Source organism: Ptiloglossa arizonensis, chromosome 2, assembly GCF_051014685.1.
Source record: "Ptiloglossa arizonensis isolate GNS036 chromosome 2, iyPtiAriz1_principal, whole genome shotgun sequence".
NCBI classification, from domain to species: domain Eukaryota; kingdom Metazoa; phylum Arthropoda; class Insecta; order Hymenoptera; family Colletidae; genus Ptiloglossa; species Ptiloglossa arizonensis.
Genome location: NC_135049.1, coordinates 29327699 through 29343458, shown reverse-complemented (window position 1 = coordinate 29343458; position 15760 = coordinate 29327699). Strand labels below are relative to the sequence as shown.

Sequence of the window (15760 nt, the reverse complement as noted above, 5' to 3'; positions counted from 1 at the left end):
ATTTACGTTTAAAAGTAGTTCTATCCAATCACCGCTAGATGTCTATACGAATTCATTTACCATTTTATTTGTAAATATTTAATATATGAACAGTTTTACACGTTTTAAGTGTAAAATACATAATGTCCATTAACTTAAACTTATGGATTAAAACTGGCCTAAACCTTATTTTTTATAGCGGTTCATCCGCACGACACTAATCTGTATTACGATGTGTAGTTTTAGTAAAATAAATGGACATGCATGAATCTTTTTTATTTGAATTAAGAATTTTTTATAATACTTATATAGTTTAAAGGGTTGAAATAATTGACACAGTCTAGTTTAAACGACAATGATTTATCATTTATTGTAATACCCAATGAAGAAAGTGGAATACAGTTTTGTCGGCCAGGCGTTCTATTTAGAAATCTGAGATCCTTTTCAGCTGAGGCTGATCAAGAAAATCATAAGTCAACGGTATATAAAACAATCGTTACATTAGAGCGAGGTCGCATAATATAAAACAATGACTCTTGATTAGTTATTACAACATGTCATTTAAGTTATGCTAACAAAAATATAACTCTTATTACCAGTGATAATAATCGTTCATCCGTATAAGTAAAATATCTTTGCAGTCACGTCTACGAATAAATATATAATATATCTTAACATTTACTTCATCGTATACATACATATATAAGGTATTTCGCGAATAACTTTACTGGTTAGTCTGACACATAAATGAAAATCTATCTAGCAATAAATAATCTTCTCAATATTCACAAAAATGACTTTTAACATTTTTTACATATTAAACAGAACATTGTAAAAATTGTTCGAGATCCGTGAATTGAGAATAAACATTACAAAGGCTTTATTAGAACTCTATTCTTTTTAATGATGTCGTAACAATTCGTCGACGATCCAAAAAAGTTACGCACATTTCAAACACCCTATACATACATATACACAGTTATATACATACATGTGTATACATGTGCACGGACACATTCTGATAGAAGTATGCATATATATATACCTACACGGTATATCATATATTTGTATACAGAACTACGCTCGTACCACTTTACAACGATACAAACAGTCAGTATTTCGGTTAATATTAATAAATTTGCTTCGCGTATCGCATCACAGCGTAGACAGCGCTGAGTAATAATATATGATTTCTTTTCTTTTACGCCAGGACTAGATCGATGGCAGATCTTCGACCGACTACAATATTATTGAAACAGTCAAGGAACAATGATGGTACAACAATGAGTTAATTAATTATTAATCTAATTTCGTCTGCTATCGAAACACTCAGTTCAGAAAAGAAAAGAAGAAATGATCTTCCATCTATGGTGGCGCGAGATTCAAAGAATTAAGTCGCATTATTTCTGACCCGCATTTCTTTTTAGACATCATTGCTTAAACGGTTCAAGATCGAATCGCTGAGCTTTCTATCGCGCCGAGTAACTATCTCGTAATAATTAGTCATAACAATAAGCGACGCAATAATTCGAATTGTTACCGATTACAAAATTAGACATATTACTTCGACCGATAGCTGGACGATAATTGTTCATCTAATTGATAAATGTTAAGCGCACAATTGTCAATAAAACGCATCGATAACTAACAACTCCCTTCGCCGCAGAGCTATCCGTTTGTTCACGCGAGAGGAGTTACATTTATTATTATCTGGACAGCATATCCGTCGACGAAGATCGTAGCTAACTAATAAATAATATTCTACCATTAACCATGAACATTGTAGCGACGTATGTACACTTTGTTCGTATTTACATTGTCAGTTACGACAACACGGAACTATGCGATAAGAGGGAAGTGTCTTTGTACCAACGCTTATCGGGAAATGCCTATCGTACCTTCAAAACTGTTTAATAGACAACATACAAAACGGTGTTATACTTTTGCAATACCCTTCCCTTTTGTTCTCTTTAGAAATCGTTACGAATAGCACATTGAAAATAACATAGCACCGAAGGAACTTGGGCGCGACATTATGCATTACATATCCGATAGCTCTTGTCAATAAATCAGAGCACTAACAATACTTAAGGGCTAATTAACACTAACAGTTAATGTCACGATTAATGTCAGTTTCACCTCGATAACAACGAAGGGATTCAGGTAACAATTTCAACGAATTTTTTCATGTCTTAACTACAAACAGAGTGGTGTGGTTCAACTATGGTAAAAGATGATTGTACATACACATTCTGTCCACTCGATAGGCTCGTGAAATCGATCGAGGGGTACACACGGAAACGAAACTCTAAAAACAGTGCTCTTTTTCTAGGGAATATCGTGCTTTCTTTTATTCGTCATTCACAGTAGGAACTAGACACTTTATCCTCCGACTATTTTATCAAAAATTTTGATCATGTTCGATCACTTCGCGAAAGACGCTACTGCATCACTGGTATGGAATTTTTGAAACTCTTGTTGCAAAGAGTGTTCGGTAAGTCGCTAGAAAAAAAGCTCTGGTCACGCCGATAGAAAAGTTAAACGCAACCGCGTATTTGTCGATACGACGTCATTGTTCGATCGTCTTCGCACGTAAGTGGAAATCCTCGTACGTTCGAGTCGTTTTTCGATCGGAGAGATCCTTCTCGAGGGAGTTCTGTATGATTTCGCGCTTTGTACACGCGGATCGTCACGAGCGACGCCCACGGCGTAAACTTTACAGGTATACAGAGAGGATATAAAAGTGGAGTAACAAAGTAGAATCATCTTCTTTAGATCGTTGAGCACGCGTCGATCGGAACGTACGAGAACTTCTTCTCTTGCTTGGCTGTGTGTTTAAACTATCCTTGCGATCTTCGCGATTCGTGATGATTGTTCACTGCCGGGATTCAAAGAATGACCGGCAGCGTGCGAATCGTCAGAGTTTCTCCGGTGCCGTGGTTCTGGTGGCTGGCCCGGTCTGCGGCGCAATTGATGGACCAACGCTCGTTGATCGCTCCAAGGGCAACGCCATCTTGCTCGGGATGGGTTGTGATATTGCACGCTTGGCCAGCCTGAAAGAGCTATAATTCGTTGATATCAGTAAACAGGTGACAAAGAAACTCGGGCGTTTTAAAATTTTATGCGTTAGTGCATACAAAAACATACTGCTAGTCACTCTGGGTCATCGGTTTACTACATTGCTCGGACTAATCATAGGATCAATATTACTAAAACTGTTCATACTGTACACAAAATACAGAGGACAGAATCCTCTAATTGTTCCAAGCAATGTATTTCCTTAAACACCCTCCAATGTTAAAAATACAATAATATTGTTAAACTGGCAAACAGGATAAGCGTCAAACATGTCTGATTCAATATCAGCTGCAGGGTTAGTATGAATCATGCCTAAAGAATCGAAGTTACTGTTGCTTTTGACGTGTAGATGTTTCTCCGCAAACCACACTAGGAAATTGAATCGGACGTTCAAGTTCCCAGTGTTGAATAGAATAAAACGTCCAGTTAATGTTTTCCCTATTGAATCAGGGTTCCATTAAGTTGTTTACTTAACAATTCTGCAGTGATCCCTGCTCCATCTTGCTAATTTCGATCGTAAATTGTCCCCAGTTATTTTTCACGAAACATTACCCTGTACATAATTAGATTCGACTACTATCTAAGATGCTAAATCTAAAATCTATATGTTCCACTGAAGAATCTCTTAAACGTTATTGAACTGTAGTAAAATTGTGAACAAGTATACCGCATCGATCTATTTGACGAGTGTCGACCGCCAGTTGTAGAAGCAGATGAGGACATGGACTAACAGCATAGTAGAGCTAGCGACGTGTATGGATGTTTATACTGAAAGCGTGATATAAATGTAACATCCCTGTGAGTAAGAAGCACAGATGAATGAATGATGATGAAGACGAACGGCTGTCCCGTCTGCAATGACAGCGTAGCAGAGTGGATTATTGGTTCATTCCTTAAATGAATAAATAAATGTATGTGTCCAAGTACATCTTCCATTGTGATAAGGATCTTAGGCATTCAATGAATAAAGAATTTACCATTTTATTTTCATATGTCGTTAGAAATTTCCTGTGATAGAGCCTCTACAATGGAAGTTGTGCAAATACAAAGAATAGTACAATGAAACATGAAATAGTATTCTGAGCATGTAAAAATGGCTTCAATTACTATAGGATCTGCACATCCGCTTCATCTGCAGGGATTCAATACATAGCTAGAGAAAGATACTTAAATATTGTGTCAGAAGCATATTGAAAGACAATTGTAGAACGCGTGATTTTGTGAAAGTAGCTGTCAACTCTTTCTGATTCTGTGGTACAACTTATGTCCATGAGTTGTTGTGTTTTTAAAACAGCATTCACATGTATAATCGTGCATCGTGTCAGAGCTTTTGTTCTATTATATATTCAATCGTGCTATTAGTCTCTTGTACAAGCAGATGTCTTAGCCCAACCTACCACCGAACTGAAATGCAGGTGACGCGTTAAAAGATCCAAATGCTAATAAATAATTTAATTACCAAATAACATTGGATTTAAAATGAACAGAAAACACTGAGTCCGTTTAAGAAAAAATGCTTTGTCTGTCGGTGGTGGATCTAGCATAATATTGTATATAACACAAACATTCCACCTAACAGATTTCAAGCGATAAGGAGCTCTGGATTACCTTGGTCGCTAAAGTGAGATCAGATCATTTCAGGAGGTAACGAAAAAACTGTTTAGTCTCTGTACATCTAGACACACATGTTGATTAACCACAAATTCTGGACATATGTATGGTTGATAGATAAAACATTAAGTTTGAGCGTAGAATGGCGGCGGCTCTTGTCGAGAGCACGATATTGACTACGCCGCATGACTAGACATATCTTCATAACAGGTACCTGTAATGAAGAAACTGATAAACTTTAAACACTGTTCAAACCACTTGACAAATGGCTAAAGGAAGTGAAGAAACGTATTAGAAATAGAGAAAAATTGATTGTTACAAAGCTCACTCCAACATTGGAAAATGAGAATTTACGTTGATCCAACGTGAAACATTAAGGACATATACACGCCTAAGATTACTATTAAAACAGAACTTATCAAAATACTATCTTTCTATCTGAAAACGCAGCGTTATTCTAACGCAAAAAGCGGAAGAAGAGGGTAGAATGAGGATGATATATATACCAACATGGATGAAAATATTATACATAGATTATTTATAGAGGTGTGTGCTAGATGTAACTACAGAAATCTTTTCCAATTCAAACTGAACGTTGCCGCGAAATCACTGCCGTATTATTACTGTATACACATACAGCGGATATCGTGTAAGGATGATTCCTATATCTGAACATACGACATAGACTAAGAGATACCTGATGTTACTCGTCACGAATAAGAGAAGAGCTTTCAAAGATATTCGTTGGTCTATATCGTTTGTCGAGATTCTTATGGATTATACCATGCCAAGACTACTTAGATTATTCGTGGTTTATGTACCTTGTTTTCGTAGTCTACGATTGTTTTTTAGAGAAATCTCTCGACATACATGGGTTTTAGTTAACATTGATTCGGGCGCGATTCGAATACGAAGATCGCACCATCATTGATTACCTCTGAAACAACTACTTTCGCATTGAAATTTTCATACTGATATCACAGTATGCCCAGCTATAAAAATACAGCGTTATCTATGTACAGACAATAGAGTTTTTGATTAATCTCCGAAATGCCTTACGCCCGCTCTGCGTGTCTTCTTTCTAGGAGACAACATTTATCGCACACGCATGACTCCTCCATCGTTCTGCAGCGACCGAAACATCTGAACGTCGAGGATAGCAAGGATCGAATGAATTATTACCTTAAAAATTCCCACATCACGGCAAAGTTTAAGCTGATAAAACATAATATCCACATCGAGTGTATTGAAGGGATAAATGGCTTACCTTCTCCGCCGTAGAGAAGCATTTTGTCCGGGTAAACCAAACTGATATCTCGGGATCACCATGCGCGCATTACCCTGAGCAGGCCTCGAACCTCCATGCGCCTGTAGCGTCGTTAAATGAGCGGCATAACCGTCATGGAGAATCGTCGCAAGAGCGTGGTGCTTCTTTGGCACTTTTCCGATGATGAAAATTTGATTTGGCTGAAGATTAATTGCGGTGTAAACACTAATATCTTTGCTACTGCCATATGCGTGGTGAATTATTACACCGTGCTCCTAAAAAAGAAAAGAAATTATTATTTTAATATCGTTGTAAACTGATGTTACGTAGGAACCAAGACAAGGGTATTCTTGGATGATCAATCACCTGGACGAGTTTATTTAAGTACGCAGCTTTATGACTGAGTGGATCCGTTGAAAAACCGTCCGCAAAGGATACAAGACCATGAGGGAAGTTATGTTGAGACAACCAGGAAACAACTTTCTGCTGTTGCATGTCAGGCCTCGCGGTAATATAAATAATTAAATAACCCAGTTCTTGCCAGTGTCTGAACGGAACACGTTTAAATCAGCGAATTATAAGCAAAAGGAAATTTATTATAGTAACTCAAAATATACCTGACAACGTCAACAGCTCCTGCTCTAACCTTCGGATCTTTCCCGCTAACAGACATACTTGCCGTGAACGAACCATCTATGCTAAATACCACACACTCTGTTTTTGGTGGAATCACAGTCAATAAAAAGTCTACAGATGTATGATCGCCCCTGAAAGGCGATAATTCAATTTTAGCTACATCGTCATAATACTCTTTTTTTATTTACTGATCAATGGTATTACCTAACGATCATTTTAACTGGATAAAGTCCATAGCTCAATGCTTTGTCGTCAGGTATTTTATATGTTATTCTACCATTCTTATCAGTTACTTCGGTCGATAAGTACGTCCATTCTCCACCAGGAGCATCTTTCATAATGTGAATGTCTACCTTCTCACCTGTAAAAATGAATTATACCAATAAAGTACATACAAAGTACATGGTTTACATGGAATTATATGTGTGTAACATACCTGTTAAAGCGATAACGTCAATTGGACTATACATAAATCTAGCTACCAACACTTGTGGTGCTCCTTCTCTGACAATTACATCATTTGCTCTATGATTGGCAGCCACATTCTGCAGTTCAAAGAGATTTTAAGTTGTTTGAACATTGTAATTATTTTCAAAACTTGGGGAAATGTGAAAATTTATAATACTTATTTCGTCATTAAGGATTAATTACCTTTAACTTAACAGAAGTACGTTTCTTATTCCACTTTTCTCTAGGTTGACCTGGACGGAAACAAGTTAATTCCTTCTCCTCGTTGCTGAGTATTGGTAAGTCGAATCTGCCTAACTGTCGTACAATGAATGCAATCACGTCGGATGATTCCCAATAACTAGCATGAAAAAGATGAGGTAAAGCGTTCGTAGGAAAATTCGCTAAACCCTCCGGACAGTAGAGCGCATAGTCCAATCTCTTTGTGCCCCACCATTTTTGCGTTACTGGAACAAGTTACTCAAAATGAAAGAATGATCCCGGTATTATCACGAAATACAAGCATTCGCGTTTAACTTACAATTAGATACTATTTGTAAAGGAACATTTTCAACCATACCGGACATAGTACTGTGAATCGATATATCGGACAGCCGCCTTAAGTGAGAGATTGACATGTTTGAAATGTTTAGACCATCGGTAAATAATTGTGGATTTGTCTGAATTGCTTCCACTGAAATTAATACGTCCATTATAATTTTCATAATTTTCTGCATATAACTTAATCTGTAACAAATGTTACATACACAAATGGTACGGCTGCCCATTCCCAAGTGGATACTTTTGATATCGAGCCACGTTAACGGGTGCAAGGAGAGAAAATCTCGCAGAGATCAGTGGCTCTAGCCTAGCAGCTACAGGATCAGTAGGATGGAATAAGTTATACACCTGATTTACAAACGGCCTTTTTATATTACTATTTTTATCACCGCCCGAAGAAATTTTTCTATACGCCAGAACTAAAGCAAGTGGACTGCCGAACATAAAAAATTCTCCAACTTCAAAGTCCAATTTAGTATGCTGTTGACTATCACTGGATAAAAAAAATACAGTACATTAATCTCATCGTAAAGTTTCGTATTTTCGTTAAATATATATTAATAAACAATTCTTCACCTTGTACTAGAAGATTTTCTTCTAGGAGAAGGTGCAGCTAAATGTTTACCGTCTTCGTTATTCTCAACACCTTGATTACTCAAAATATTGTTTTCACTATTATGTCTAGAGTGAGATGATCTACACAAAGCGTCGTATGTTAAAATTGCTCCTACTGAATCTCCAACCAAGCAAATCTGCCCCGTAAAACCTCGACCCTCTTCGCTTTTAATGAACTCGTGGTAGATTTGATTTGCTCCAACTATGACTCGCGAGACGGCATCCTGATACTCGGGAGTGGAACTAGCGAACAATGGTATTGCACCAATTGGGATAGTATCGTGTGTCACCTGAGGAGCATCCATAGAGGAAGGTGATACGTCGAAACTGTATGGACTTAAACTGAAAAAGAATGTATCGGATCTCCATCAATTGAGATTGAAAGGAACAATGGATAAAAGTACATAAAAGATTGAGAAAGTTATTTCTTTGACTTGGCCGATTAAGCTTTACCTGGATAAAATACCTAGACCTTCGGTACAGATAGAAGGACACGAAACAAACTTAATAGCGACATGTCCGACCATACTGGGATAGTGTTGTCTCATGACCGATTCGAATGCTCCTTTGAAAGTTGTAATGTCTGATTTTTTAGCAGTTAAGTCAGAATTGGCATCTAAAATATTCAATTATAATGTAAGGCAAGTCGAGCAACACACTATTGTCCAAACTTTTATGAATTACCTAACACGCTTCCAGCATGCATCGCAATAAGAAGCACGGTAGTTTTGCAGGGTTGATGAGTCGGAGAATGTTGAGGTGAAGCTGGACACGAGGCATCGATGCTGGCCGATGTAGAGATTTGCAATCTTTTACTGCTACGTTCACAAGCCATTCGTTGAAGATACGTAGGTGAGAATATTGTGTCGTCTGCAAGTACGTATTTACATCACTCGTAACGATAATTATAAATTTAATATTCATCGATCGTTGTTTACCTTCTTTGTCCGCAGTGGTGGGCGAAGTGAACGTATTGTCCTCCTCTTCTGCTAGAAGATCCAAAGAACTCCATTTAGCTAATGAAGTGTTATCTCCAAAGCTCTCTGTGCAATCAGAAATTTTAACATTGCTTATGCATCGTGCCTTTTTATAACGTTTGTGACACGTGTTAGGACAGGAAATAGAAGAACACAAATCAGGATGCTTCCCCTCTCAGATTAGAATGGACGTTACAAGAAGCAGAAAATAGAAAGGAGTCTTACAGTGTCACGCTACAGTAAATTCAAGTATTTAACTATAGAGAAGATCTGTTGCTTTTGAAATCTGTATAGCCATGCTGTTTCATGCTGTTACAAATTATTTTTAGAATTTCCATGCTCAATGTTATGTACCGTAGTCCGTCTATGATACAATTCATCAGACTTTCCGTAGGTATGATTCTCGCTAAGCAAATAAGTTTGTTTTCATTTCTCTACAAAGGCAGGAATGCAATCATCCAATGTTTGGAAATTTATGTAAATAATACTAACACTAGTGTGAATGTTGATCTTTCCTTGGAATAATATATCTTCCAACGAACGCTTTAAAATGTTTGTAGTTCTAAGAATTCATCTACGTGTCCTACCTTCGCGTATAATAGGTATAATGAACCCAGCTGCAGTGTGGAATGCGACATAAAAAAACAGAGAGGGTACACATAAAACAAATAGAAAATATCAATACCTGGCTCATGCTGTATTTTCTACTCGCAGAGTGCGAATTTCTGAACAAACTCGTTTAATTTACTCGTCCAATTTTACTAGATCCGACCGAACATCCCGACGCGAAAATAAAAGACGCACCGTCCGAGAAATTCGCTGATGCATCTGCTTTATCGTTCGATTTCATAAGCCAAATGTTACTTTTACAAATGTAGAACCTTGGAAAGAAATCTCGTCATGCTGATCAAAGTAAATTAGCGTTTTTACCTTGGCAATCGAAGTACTCGTCCTCGCTACCCGATTCAGATTCTCTAACGATACTTTCCATACGCCAATTCGCCATCTGTATATCGAAACTCTTATTCGAACAAGGTGAGTGCACCGCTGCCTTATTCTTCTTCCATCCTTTCCTGGTATCAATTTTCTCCTCTGGAGGAGCAGTTCTGTAACAGATTCGAGCGCTGTGAATACAATACAAACCAAAATCGAGTTCCATCGAAGCGATATGATTCCTGATTTTACTTCCACTTTTACCTAGGTTCTGGTACTTCGGTGGGCGAATCCTCGGGGCTCGGTTCACCTTCGGAGCTGGCTGTCGTGTTCATCACAGGTATATCGGACGACTTCCTCACGCTCGGTGGACTCTGGAGATCCTCGTTCTTCTCGATGCTTCCAAGTGTTGCGGCCAAGGTCATGGCAACGTCCGATTCCTGAGGAGACGCACTGGTAGGAGATGCATCTTGGTTCTCCTCGACGGCTTCTTCGGCGCCCTCGACGGCCCCCATTCTTCGTTGAAGGGCCAGCTGAGTTTGTCGTTCGATTTCTCGGATGTCCTCCATGGTCAAACCGATCCATTCGTCCTGCCAGGCCCAAGCTTGCGTGTGCGCACGCAACATGGTTTTTCGTAACGCTGAAATTGATCGTGTTACGTTACATCTCGCGCAAAAACAGAAGATAACGCGTTGTATACAATATAACCCACAACGAATGAGCAACAAACGGATACGTATACGCCCAGTACCAACCTGTATCGTGTATAAACTTCTCCAATTTTGTTTGCAGGCCCCAGTAACGGAATTCTACGCGACATAGTTTGTAAGCGCACATCAACGACTTTCCGCTCGGTGTCGGTTGTTGTTTGGCCTAAACAATAGAATCGTATTGTATCTGTATCGACTATCAATACCTAACTGCCATTAACCGTTGGAAACAATAGCTTCCAATGACTTGGAAAGGTTTTCTGTGTATCCACATGTTGACAAATTGGCCGTCCAATAACACGTAGAGCGTTACAATTGTATCGAGTTCAAAATTAGCCTTAAGACTACGGTGTTACATTTAGATAACCAAGGGGAGTATCGCTTAAACAAACGTGAGAAAGAACCCTACTACTTTCACGTCGGCCCAGTAATCCTCCAGCCATGTTTCGTTGAGAGGTCCTCTGCCGCTTTTCTGGGACACGTACAACTTCGGGTCTTCGTCTTTCACGTACTCGCCCAGATGCTGGTCCTTGACGATGTCGATCACGTCTGAAAACCAATTACGTAACCGATAAAGTATTACAGGACTTCAATGTCGTTACATCGTACGAAGAAGAAGCTACAGGACAGAGGACGCCTACCGACGATTCTGTTTCTGAGATCGCTACCGCTCAGCTTGAACACGTTCTCTTGGAAACCGTTATCGGGGAAATAATACGTTTCTATCTCGATGGAGAATTTCTCGATGAAGGGTGTCGTGTAACGTGTCTTCGTGTAGGGATAAGAGTTCCATGCTTCCTCCTTGACGATCAACGCCGATCTCGGTATCAAACTTTTGAACCATTCCGGGAGATGACGGCCCACGTGGTATAGCTTGTGTGTGTACTGTCCATTTTCACCTGGTCCGTTGGTGTAAGGTTCGTTCACTATGATCTCAACACCGCTACCTGCTCCTTGGCTCTCTACGCGGGATTTTTTCTGCAAACGATACATACATAAAGCATAATATAATTTAAAGAAACATCGTGATATTGCAACGGATATGCCACCGAGTCCAGGGATCGTTCAAGTTGTTCGCAAAGATCGAATTTGAACGATAATACAGCACCGTTGGCGATCGAGAACGATCGTTTAGTAATCGTTTCGCGATCACGTTTTAAAGTCGGTATCGGATACCCGGCCCGAGGCGGAGCAACGTAGTTATTAACGCGTTTTTAATTGCCTATTTGCCAGGTCGTTAGGCGATTCGTTTAAATTTTAAGACTCGATACGTTCCACGGAAGAAACTAATTAACTATTTATCGTTAAATAGGTTTAATTAACACCATGTGATAGAATCGTTCGCTGCCACCGATCAAGGTAATTAGAGGGGTCGTTTACTCAAATGGCTGCCTCGAGTAAGGTATCCGATACTTTAAGACCTGGAACGTGCTATACTGATTGGACCAATCGGTGTAATTAAACCCAGTGTGGGGTGACCCATGATATTTACCGAAAACTGATCTCTTTTTGCTTCACGGTACGTAACGGCTCTCTATCGGACGGAAACGTTTTCAAATGGAATTTACAATTCTCCTCTTGCGTTGATACAGAAATAAACGGACGAATTTCGCGTCGATAGCTTTCGTATAAAATAAGAGAAAACAATGCACGAACTGTACAGAACTCGGTGCAATCGATACCGCGTCCGCGTGACAGGGCGATCTAAATTTTCGACCAATGTTCAAAGAACCCGATAAGAATTGTCACCCCGGTGGTGTCGATAGAATATATTTTTCAACACTCGTTGTATCTCCAGCGGAACGTCGATCTTCGCGATGAACGCGTTAAGTACACATTGTTACACCGATTCCGCTTAATCGCCCCCGGTACCGAAACGTGATCCTCTAATTGTTGATAAACGGTTGTGCAACGATTGTGCGTACAATTTCTCAGACAATTACCGCAATCATATAAAGCTGAGCGATTCTGTATTCCTCGACGGTGAGAGGCAGCGGTATTCGATACTCTTTTATCAACATTTTGCCGATATTTGTTTATCCTCTACCAGCCCTCGTGAAAGACGCTCGTCGTTCGAAGATTGCCGTTTCTTCTGTGTCGTTCAACTTCATGGTAACGTAGACACGGTCCTTGAAAGAGAAAAAGTTTAAAAAAAAGAAACGAAAAAAGAAAGAAACATCGAGAAACCATTAGAGCGTACAAAGAAACGTTGCAAACGGTGGATGGAAACTACATTATCAAGATTTCCCCCGGGACGACGATCGATGTTACTCGGAATCGCTCGTCCCAGCGATCCGATCAACTTTCGCCTCGAATGTCGCGCGTTATCAGCCGTTGGGAATGTATCGTAACGCAAAACCGATTCGTGCGAGTTTCTATCTACCGTTCGATCCGTCAGATATTCGATTCAAATTGATGTATCGCGAACGCGTATCGTTTGCTATCGGTGGTTTTCTCGTCCCATTAGGGACTCGAGACCTTCTTAAGCACCGACTAACTAATTTTCTCAGTCTCTAATTGAAGCACGTCAAATGCCGAATCGCAGTGGTCGGTAATGTGTATCTCTGTGCAAATCCCCGCTCGGGGTCAGTCTCATTGGGCATTATTAACAATGTCTCGATCGATTTAAGCGGTATTTTTAATATTGACAAATTGAACTTCGTGAACGACACTTGACGGTTCTCACCAAGGAGAACTAAGTTTGCTCCGGTTTACTCCAGTGAGCTTGCAAATGTATAAAATAAGCATTTTTTTTTACGTTTGTTAAATATATATATATATATATATATATATATATATATATATATATATATTACGTCTGTAAAATGTATGTAAGTTTCGAAAATTCTTTTCGCGTAAAAAGTATGTAAATAATTCAACACGAAAGCTTTGCGATCTGGTGCAAGGTTTTGAGCGGACATAATTTCGTATTTGAAAAAGAAAATTGATAAATTTGTCGTTTTCCTATGGTTCTGGATATATTTTTCATCAGTTTTTAAAAGATTCAGATTTCAAACGATTTTATCGAACAAGTTACAAATTCGAGGAGATGTAACATTGTGATTAACGAAATTGTTCAAAAGTGCTCTAACGTTAAATGCAACTGTTGCTCGTGCACTTTTACTCTTTGAAGATCGCGAAACCGCGAGAAATTTTCCGTTAACAACCTTATATCTAATGAAAGTCGAGTGCTCTACTTTTTCCTGCGGATGTGGTTCTATATTAAAATAACGAGAAATAGTAGGGTTACGGGGAGAAAATCGTATTTTAGCCATTTTCTTGGGTCGCGTGTTAATTAATTTCATTTGGCGTTTATCTGTCCCATTAAGATGTATTACGCGTGTACCTATTGATAAATAGTCACGCAGATATTGGGTTTCGCACGAAGCTATAAGACATTCATGAACTATGAATGTTAATGGGGCGGCCTCACGAAAACGGAATACGGATTCCTTGGGACTGCGAAGGAGCAATAAACAAAATGTTACGTAAGACGTTTATTTATACCCACCTGTACTACGTTGGTTGTCACGTTGCTCGTTAAATTGTTAGTTTTAGCGGGAAAGTTATAATTACGATCTATTCCTCGAATAAATTGTATCGATAAAAAAACTCGTTCATCGATTATACACAGTTTCATACCACCGAGTGAAACAAAAAAGAGAAAAAAAACTTAACGCGAGATCGCATTACAGATCTGACGGTAGAATTTACAACTCAGAGCGAACCTAATTTACACTGGAAGTATTTAAACAAGCACGCACTGGAACGAACTACTGTCAACGGATCCAGCCATAAATATATGCTTATTTATAAACTGAGTACGGATAAAAGCATTTATTCGAGCTTTTATTCGAGCATTTTATTCGAAACCTAATTTTAAACTTAATTTCCATTGAAATTTTTTGACATTTCCCCCGTTCTCGAACATTGTCGTTGCACATGAAAACTGCTTCGTATTCAATAGTCCGTTCTAACGCTTGAATCACCGTCAGCGATTGGGCCTCAACCTGTCAGATTGGACCAATCGTTTTCGACGAACTCAGCTGACAGATTTCCAACAGTTTGACACCGGCTGAGTCTACTACATCTTAATTATAAAACTGCGAGACACGTAAAAACACGTTCGACGCCTCATCGACGTACTTACGAGTAAGGGGTTTCCTTAACCTTGAGCATCACGGAAATAGGGCAAATTGGTGGTCGGTGAGACGAGACGATTGCTCGTTCTACTTCCTCTCACTGATGCACCGTACTTTTCGCGCCACACCTTTCGCGCGTATAGATAAATCGCGGGAAGCCGCGACAGCTCGGTACACTTCGATTCACGGAAGACCGGCAAGCGTTCTAGTCGACAAAGACGTTACGAACGATGATATAGACATCGACTGTACGTATCTCGAACGACGTTTCTCGATCGGTTTTTGGATCAAACGTTCCGTACACGGAACGTGTCACTGCTCCGTTCGCAAAGTAGACACTTATGCGTGACTTTTTACACGTACTTTGCACTGTCACACTATTCGAATTTCCATGTATGAATGTCGGGGCGCATGGTATACGGTTACGAAATAGTACTCGGTTCCGCTGTCGAGCAAAGAGGAGAACCTGACAGCGACCGAACGAAGCGAAACAAAGCTAAAATAATATTCTGCGGTTCCTGTCAGCGAGATTGTTAAGGATGCACGCTAAAAAGAAGACGTTCGAACATTCGTCGTGGGAGGGTAAAGTGCAACACAAAAACGTCACGACGTTACGTCGGCAACGCGCGGCCACCGACTGACGGGCCGGAGGGCGCTCCGATTGGCGGGCCCGTTGGCACGCGCGACTTCTCGAACCCACGAAATCGAGCTGGACCAATCGGAGCGCCCCCTGTCGCCCCCGCGGCCCGGCGTTCCGGATACAGTGCCGTGAAATACTGGTGCGCGCCTTAGGGTCTCCCTAGA

The 15760-nt window shown here is 39.7% G+C and overlaps 1 protein-coding gene across 10 annotated transcripts; it reads right to left on the bottom strand.

Annotated features, from left to right (window-relative positions):
- Positions 1-318: 318 nt before the first annotated feature.
- Positions 319-15612, bottom strand: Rdgb (retinal degeneration B). 10 transcript variants are annotated; one of them, XR_012991094.1, is made up of 22 exons: positions 14965-15610; positions 12758-12943; positions 11456-11792; positions 11224-11363; positions 10860-10977; positions 10369-10744; positions 10102-10277; positions 9133-9237; positions 8879-9064; positions 8648-8810; positions 8156-8536; positions 7786-8072; positions 7560-7712; positions 7223-7485; positions 7008-7116; positions 6776-6932; positions 6553-6702; positions 6302-6482; positions 5936-6210; positions 5490-5850; positions 4666-4882; positions 2902-3041 (listed from the first exon to the last, which is right to left on the bottom strand). XR_012991094.1 is itself a non-coding variant. In XM_076304454.1 (21 exons), the coding sequence occupies exons 2-21, from the start codon at positions 12833-12835 to the stop codon at positions 2897-2899; spliced, it is 3801 nt and encodes a 1266-aa protein (XP_076160569.1). In that variant the 5' UTR covers positions 12836-12943; positions 14965-15612; the 3' UTR covers positions 319-2896. The 10 variants fall into 10 exon arrangements, 7 of the variants coding, with proteins under 7 accessions (XP_076160569.1, XP_076160564.1, XP_076160563.1 ...); XM_076304454.1 differs by lacking the exons at positions 4666-4882; positions 5490-5850 and adding an exon at positions 9759-9788 and having other exon boundaries at positions 319-3032; positions 14965-15612; XM_076304449.1 differs by lacking the exons at positions 4666-4882; positions 5490-5850 and adding an exon at positions 9759-9788 and having other exon boundaries at positions 319-3041; positions 9133-9180.
- Positions 15613-15760: the final 148 nt, after the last annotated feature.

Bases quoted from the DNA above. Each gene is read 5' to 3' on its own strand.
- Rdgb (XM_076304454.1), bottom strand. From the start codon at position 12,835: ATGTTGATAAAAGAGTATCGAATACCGCTGCCTCTCACCGTCGAGGAA. The intron at 9,065-9,132 runs GTAAACAACGAT...ACGTACTTGCAG, and splicing joins CACCACTGCGGACAAAGAAG to ACGACACAATATTCTCACCT. The intron at 3,033-5,935 runs GTAAGCCATTTA...TAGCTCTTTCAG, and splicing joins GCTTCTCTACGGCGGAGAAG to GCTGGCCAAGCGTGCAATAT.